Below are 7,500 nucleotides of genomic sequence, written 5' to 3' on the forward strand. Positions count from 1 at the left end.
TGTTTTGGTCACAACGCAAAACAAAAAAAAAGTATGACTATGCATGACGTGGTTAAACTTCGCTCTTAAATCGGCTTTTCATGTTTTGTAATTCAAAACTTCCGCACAATCGATTTCATGCTTTGTGGTTTTAAAAAGACTTCCGCGTTTTTAAATGTAATTTTCTCATTCGCTCCGAGATGCGCTCTTGTTTTAGGAAAAATCTCTTTTTCCCGCCCGAATTCCTCTTTGTTTTTGAAAGCATAAAAACACAGTAGAAGTATAAACTATATCTTGTTTAATCCTCTCTGTTTAACCTATCTAACCATCTATCTTTGCCTTATCTATCTCAACCATATCCTCTGTCTTATTCATAACTGATTTTAATTTTCGAAATAAGAGCGCCATGTCGGCCTTCGATCCCCGCCCGTGATAAAACGAGCCACCTGCGAAGGCAGCTGTCGTACCACAGGTGATCCAGCTGTTGGTTCCTGCCCGGTACTTTCTACAGATGGCACTTCGATCGTTGTCTTGCGAGGGTTTCCACCTGCAGCGTGAGCTCTTGTCGGCAGATGGCTCAGGAGTTCGAGTGGAGGCTTACTTCTTGATATAGATATTATTGAAGGAGACTGGATCTGGTCGCCAGCTGTGGGCAGGTGGTACGGTGTGTCACCTGTGATTTCGCCGTGGAGTAAACCATCGCGTGTCGGGTGCGTAGAGCTATCAGATGGTAAGGAACCATCTGAAGGTACCTGGGAACGAGGAGCCGCAGATGGCGAGTATCCAGTCGCAGATGGTGACCCGTTAGGTGAAGTCGAGGGGAAGGGGAAGCCACCTGAGCCCGGCAGATGGTTTTCTAAATACTCGACCTCTGAGACGAAGCCGTTGACTGGATCGGCTCGGTAATGCACCATCTGTGGGGGAAGAGGTGGTTTTATATAAGCCTATCTTTGCATACCGTATTGTGATGATGATGGTGATGGTGTTGATAGTGATGGTAGTGATGATGATGGTGGTGGCGAAGATCTCTTTCTTTCTTTCTTCTTCTTCTTCTTCTTCTCTCTCTCTCTCTCTCTCTCCCTCTCTCTCCCCCCCCCCTCTCTCTCTCTCCACCCCTCTCTTTCTCTCTCATTCTTATTCTCCCCTCTCTTTCTCTCTCTCTCTCTCTCTCTCCCCTCTTCCCTCTCTCTCTCCCTCTCCCCACTCTCTCTCTCCCCCCCTCTTCCCTCTCTCTCTCCCTCTCCCCCTCTCTCTCTATCTATCTCTCTCTCCCTCTCTATCTATATCTTTAAGAATAACCATTGTAATTTACGGAATAAAGTTTTTGAATTTGAATTTGACTTTGAACTCTCTCTTTCTCACTTACAATTTCCCCTGTCTTTCGAATCGTCCTAACATTATAAGGAAAGTTGTTATGATGATGATGATGATGATAACCATTATACATGTAATGATAATATGTATAAAAAAGATCATGATAATGAGAATAAAAACGATGATTATAATAACAGTAATGGTATCATTATCATTATTATCATTAATACAATTAATGATAATAATAATGATGATAATAATAATGATTGTAATAATAGTTATGGTAATACTAATGGTACAATTGATGATGATGATAATGATAAAGAAAATATTCATAAGATATTGATAATATTTAGATATTATCAATATCATTATTATTATATTATGTTATCAATATTATTATCACAATATCAATGCTATTTAGATATTAGTATTGATGATAGTCAGAATAGCGATGATAATGATGATGATTATGAAACTAATGGTAATATCAACAATAATGATAATGGTGATAATAACACTTATAATGATAATAATGATAACTACGTAATGATGATAATTATGATAATAATAATAATAATAATAATGATAATGATAATAAAATTATTAATAACAATGATAATAAATAATAATAATAGTGATGATGATAATAATAATAATAATAATAATAATAATAATAATAATAATAATGATAATAACAATAACAACACTAGAAATTCCTAAGAACAAAACTAAATATAAACTAGAAAAAAAATCAGTGAAGACTTAGTGAGACTTCGGTCACGTGATTCCCAAGGGGAAAGTGTGAAAATCACAGCTCTTTGTGATGACGATTGTGATGATGGTGGTGAATGGTAGTGATGATGGTGGTGGTGGTGGATGGTTGTGATGATGGTGGTAAATAATTGTGGTGGTGGTGGATGGTAGTGATGATGGTGGTGGTGGTGGATGGTAGTGATGATGGTGGTGGTGGTGGATGGTAGTGATGATGGTGGTGGTGGTGGATGGTAGTGATGATGGTGGTGGATGGTAGTGATGATGGTGGTGGTGGTGGATGGTAGTGATGATGGTGGTGGTGGTGGATGGTAGTGATGATGGTGGTGGATGCTAGTGATGATGGTGGTGGTGGTGGATGGTAGTGATGATGGTGGTGGATGGTAGTGATGATGGTGGTGGTGGTGGATGGTAGTGATGATGGTGGTGGATGGTAGTGATGATGGTGGTGGTGGTGGATGGTAGTGATGATGGTGGTGGATGGTAGTGATGATGGTGGTGGTGGTGGATGGTAGTGATGATGGTGGTGGATGCTAGTGATGATGGTGGTGGTGGTGGATGGTAGTGATGATGGTGGTGGATGCTAGTGATGATGGTGGTGGTGGTGGATGGTAGTGATGATGGTGGTGGTGGTGGATGGTAGTGATGATGGTGGTGGATGCTAGTGATGATGGTGGTGGTGGTGGATGGTAGTGATGATGGTGGTGGATGCTAGTGATGATGGTGGTGGTGGTGGATGGTAGTGATGATGGTGGTGGATGGTAGTGATGATGGTGGTGGTGGTGGATGGTAGTGATGATGGTGGTGGATGGTAGTGATGATGGTGGTGGTGGTGGATGGTAGTGATGATGGTGGTGGATGGTAGTGATGATGGTGGTGGTGGTGGATGGTAGTGATGATGGTGGTGGATGGTAGTGATGATGGTGGTGGTGGTGGATGGTAGTGATGATGGTGGTGGTGGTGGATGGTAGTGATGATGGTGGTGGATGGTAGTGATGATGGTGGTGGTGGTGGATGGTAGTGATGATGGTGGTGGATGGTAGTGATGATGGTGGTGGTGGTGGATGGTAGTGATGATGGTGGTGGTGGTGGATGGTAGTGATGATGGTGGTGGATGGTAGTGATGATGGTGGTGGTGGTGGATGGTAGTGATGATGGTGGTGGATGCTAGTGATGATGGTGGTGGTGGTGGATGGTAGTGATGATGGTGGTGGTGGTGGATGGTAGTGATGATGGTGGTGGTGGTGGATGGTAGTGATGATGGTGGTGGATGCTAGTGATGATGGTGGTGGTGGTGGATGGTAGTGATGATGGTGGTGGATGCTAGTGATGATGGTGGTGGTGGTGGATGGTAGTGATGATGGTGGTGGATGCTAGTGATGATGGTGGTGGTGGTGGATGGTAGTGATGATGGTGGTGGATGGTAGTGATGATGGTGGTGGTGGTGGATGGTAGTGATGATGGTGGTGGTGGTGATGGTGATGATGATGGTGGTGGTGGTGGTAGTAGTGATGATGGTGGTGGTGGTGGTAGTAGTGATGATGGTGGTGGACGTCGTGATGATGATGGTGTGGATGGTAGTGATGATGGTGGTGAGGGTGGTCGTGATGATAGTGATAATGGTGGTGGTGATAGTGTGGATGGTAGTCATGATGCTGGTGAGGATGGTAGTGATGATGATGATGGTGTGGATGATAGTAATGATGGTAGTGATGATGGTGGTGGTGTGTGCTTGTGATGATGGTGGTGGTGGTGGATGGTAGTAATGATGGTGAGGATGGTAGTGATGATGGTGGTGAGGGTGGTAGTGATGATGATAGTGATAATGGTGGTGGTGATGGTGTGGATGGTAGTGATGATGATGGTGTGGATGGTAGTAATGATGGTGGTGAGGATGGTAATGATGATGTGGATGGTAGTGATGATGGTGAGGGTGGTAGTGATGGTGGTGGTGATAGTGTGGATGGTAGTGATGATGCTGGTGAGGATGGTAGTGATGATGATGGTGTGGATGGTAGTGATGATGGTGGTGGATGCTAGTGATGATGGTGGTGGTGGTGGATGGTAGTGATGATGGTGGTGGTGGTGGATGGTAGTGATGATGGTGGTGGATGCTAGTGATGATGGTGGTGGTGGTGGATGGTAGTGATGATGGTGGTGGATGCTAGTGATGATGGTGGTGGTGGTGGATGGTAGTGATGATGGTGGTGGATGGTAGTGATGATGGTGGTGGTGGTGGATGGAAGTGATGATGATGGTGGATGACTGATAGTAGTGATGCTGATAATAGCAATATTGATAGCAGCAGTACTAATAGTATTAAAAGTAATAATAACGATAATGATGATCATTATAATTATAACGACAACAATGATAATGATACTACTAATAATAATGATGATAACTAATATTATCATTATCATCATCATCATCACTGTTATTACTATCATCATCATCAGTATCATTATTATAATTTTCCTCATCACCATCATTATCACAACAACAATAATAACAATAATAACAACAATAATATAGATGACAAGTAAAGAATATCATACTATTGACTATAAAGATAAAGACAACAGTAACAGTAATAATGATATAATTATATGCAATAATACTATGATAATAATGATAATGATGATGATGATGACGATGGTGGTGATAATGATAATTACAATAATGATAGTGATAGTAATAATGATGATAATGATGATGATATTAATAATAACGATGATGATAATGGCAATGATATTAACAATAATGACAATAATGACAATAGCAATAATAATAATGATAATAATGTTAAAGATAATATCAATGGTAACTATGATGATAATGATTATAAACACAATATTGATTATAATAATGTTGATATCAATATCTTTGCCAATATTCAAATTACCAATGGTATTATTACTATTAATATAATTATTACTATTATTATTATTATTGTTGTTGTTGTTGTTATTATCATTATTATCCTTATCATTATTGTCATTAGTACTATCATCATCGTTATCCAATCATTATTCTCATCATCTTTATCAACGGTCTTATCAAAGTATTTTTATGAACACCTTAAAATTAATAACAATCATAATAACAACAATAATAATAACGGAAATAACTTTTAAAAAATGATTTTCAACCTACTAACAACCACACCAATATTCATAATACAAATACGAAACTCAAACGATTAAACAATCTAAAATAAAAGACTAAAGCAAGTGGGTGGAAGAACAACTTTTCATTAAAGAGAGGGGGAGAGAGAGAGAGAGGTGGGGGGGAGAAAGAGAGGGAGGAAGGGAGGGACTGAGGGAGGGAGAAAGAGAGGGAGGGAGGGAGGGACTGAGGGAGGGAGAAAGAGAGGGAGGGAGGGAGGGACTGAGGGAGGGAGAGAGAGAGAGAGAGAGAGAGAGAGAGAGAGAGAGAGAAGAGAAGGAGGAACGCAGAGAGAGAGAGAGAGAGAGAGAGAGAGAGAGAGAGAGAGAGAGAGAGAGAGAGAGAGAGAGAGAGAGAGAGAGAGAGAGAGAGAGAGAGAGAGAGAGAGAGAGAGAGAGAGAGAAGAGGAGAGAGAAGAGGAGAGAGAAGAGGAGAGAGAGGAAGGAGAGAGAGAGAGAGAGAGAGAGAGAGAGAGAGAGAGAGAGAGAGAGAGAGAGAGAGAGAGAGAGAGAGAGAGAGAGAGAGAGAGAGAGAGAGAGAGAGAGAGAGAGAGAGAGAGAGAGAGAGAGAGAGAGAGGAAGAGAGAAGAGAGAGAAAGAGAGAGAGAGGAGAAGGAGAAGGAGGAGGGGGAGGAGAGAGAGAGAGAGAAGAGAGAGAAAGAGAGAGAGAGAGGAGAAGAGAGAGAGAGAGAGAGAGAGAGAGAGAGAGAGAGAGAGAGAGAGAGAGAGAGAGAGAGAGAGAGAGAGAGAGAGAGAGAGAGAGAGAGAGAGAGAGAGAGAGAGAGAGAGAGAGAGAGAGAGAGAGAGAGGGAGGGTGAGTGAGTGAGGGGGAGAGAGAGAGAGAGCGAGAGCGAGAGCGAGAGTGAGAGCGAGAGCGAGAGAGAGAGAGTGAGTAAGAGAGAGAAAGAGAGATAGAGATAGAGATAGAGATAGATAGATAGAGAGAGAGAGAGAAAGAGAAAAAGAAAATTATTCCAAATATTACAAAATATTAAACAGACTCGTAAAAAGAGATATGCTGTGATGATATTTCCAGTATCCGAATTATTGAAAGTGAATCTTAATTACGTGAGTCTTTTAACGTGGAATTTAGTGATGTCCATATTTTCTAAATTAATTCTTGTGATGTGACGTAAATGATTGTCACAACTGATGTATTATCATTGTGATGTTTTGATGACTGTTGATATTATATTTGCCTTTCACTCTCTATTTATCTTTCTCTCTCTGTCTCACTCCTCCTTTTCTCTCTCTCTCTCTCTTTCTTTCTCTTTCTCTCTCTCTTTCTTTCTCTTTCTCTCTCTTTCTTTCTCTTTCTCTCTTTCAATCCCTTTCTCCCTCTCACCCCTCCCTCTCTCTCTTTATCTTCCTCTCTATCTCTTTCTCTCTCTTTATCTTTTTTCTCTCTCTGTTTCTTTCTCTCTTTCTCTCTCTCCCTCTCAAAACAGCCTAGTCTAGAAGCCCTACCTGGAAATTCTTGACCTATATATTCACGTAAAAAAAAAAAAGAAAAAAAAAAAAGAAGATAAAATTAAGTTCCGGGAAGTAAACTGTCTTATGAATTAAGAAACAATATTTCCAGACTTTCTGATAGACTTTAATGCTTTGTGCTTCGATAAAATTTACAAATATTTCACTTGTGCGCAGACACGAACCCGGAATATTCTTAGACACTCACTCTCTGTCTTCTCGTGTCATTCGATCTTAAAAAAAATACAATTCTTCAAGAAATAGTTATTCGTTTTATTAGCAAGATAAAGCTGTATGACTGGGCTTTCATATTTTTTTGAAAATCTTTGGAAAAACGCTAATGGGATTTCTTATTTTGTTTTCTCTTACCGGTGGTAAAAGAAATGACCCGTTTTTTTTTCTTTTCCCATCCTCTTTGTTTTCTATTTTGCGCGCTCTCTCTCTATCTATCTTTCTCTCTCTCTTTTTCTTTCTCTCTCTCTCTCTCTCTCTCTCTTTCTCTCTCTCTCTCTTTCTCTCTCTTTCACGAACACACACATACACGCACGTATGCAGCACACATACAAGACAATTCTAGTATTATAAAATAAAAGAAAAGGAACACAATCATCCTCATCCTCCTCATCATCATATTCCTCCTCCTCCTCATCATCATCATCATCATTATCATCATCTTCATCCCCTACCTCATCACCATCATCATCATCATCATCATCTTCCTCCTCCTCCTCCTCCTCATCATCATCATCATCATTATCATCATCTTCATCCCCTACCTCATCACCATCATCATCAT

General features: G+C 40.7%; 1 protein-coding gene across 1 annotated transcript in view; it reads right to left on the minus strand.

Moving 5' to 3' along the window:
• The window catches only part of LOC122248496 (uncharacterized), a 25,747-nt gene that overhangs the window by 227 nt on the left and 18,020 nt on the right, over positions 1–7,500 (minus strand). The window contains exon 4 of the mRNA XM_086533781.1: positions 1–893. This exon is cut by the window's left edge and continues 227 nt beyond it. Coding sequence (XP_086389907.1) covers positions 363–893 — 531 coding nt within the window. The 3' untranslated portion in view covers positions 1–362. The remainder of the gene's footprint in view (positions 894–7,500) is intronic.

Source organism: Penaeus japonicus, unplaced genomic scaffold, assembly GCF_977035675.1.
Source record: "Penaeus japonicus unplaced genomic scaffold, GWHDUDI00000001_assembly GWHDUDI00000040, whole genome shotgun sequence".
Lineage (NCBI taxonomy): Eukaryota > Metazoa > Arthropoda > Malacostraca > Decapoda > Penaeidae > Penaeus > Penaeus japonicus.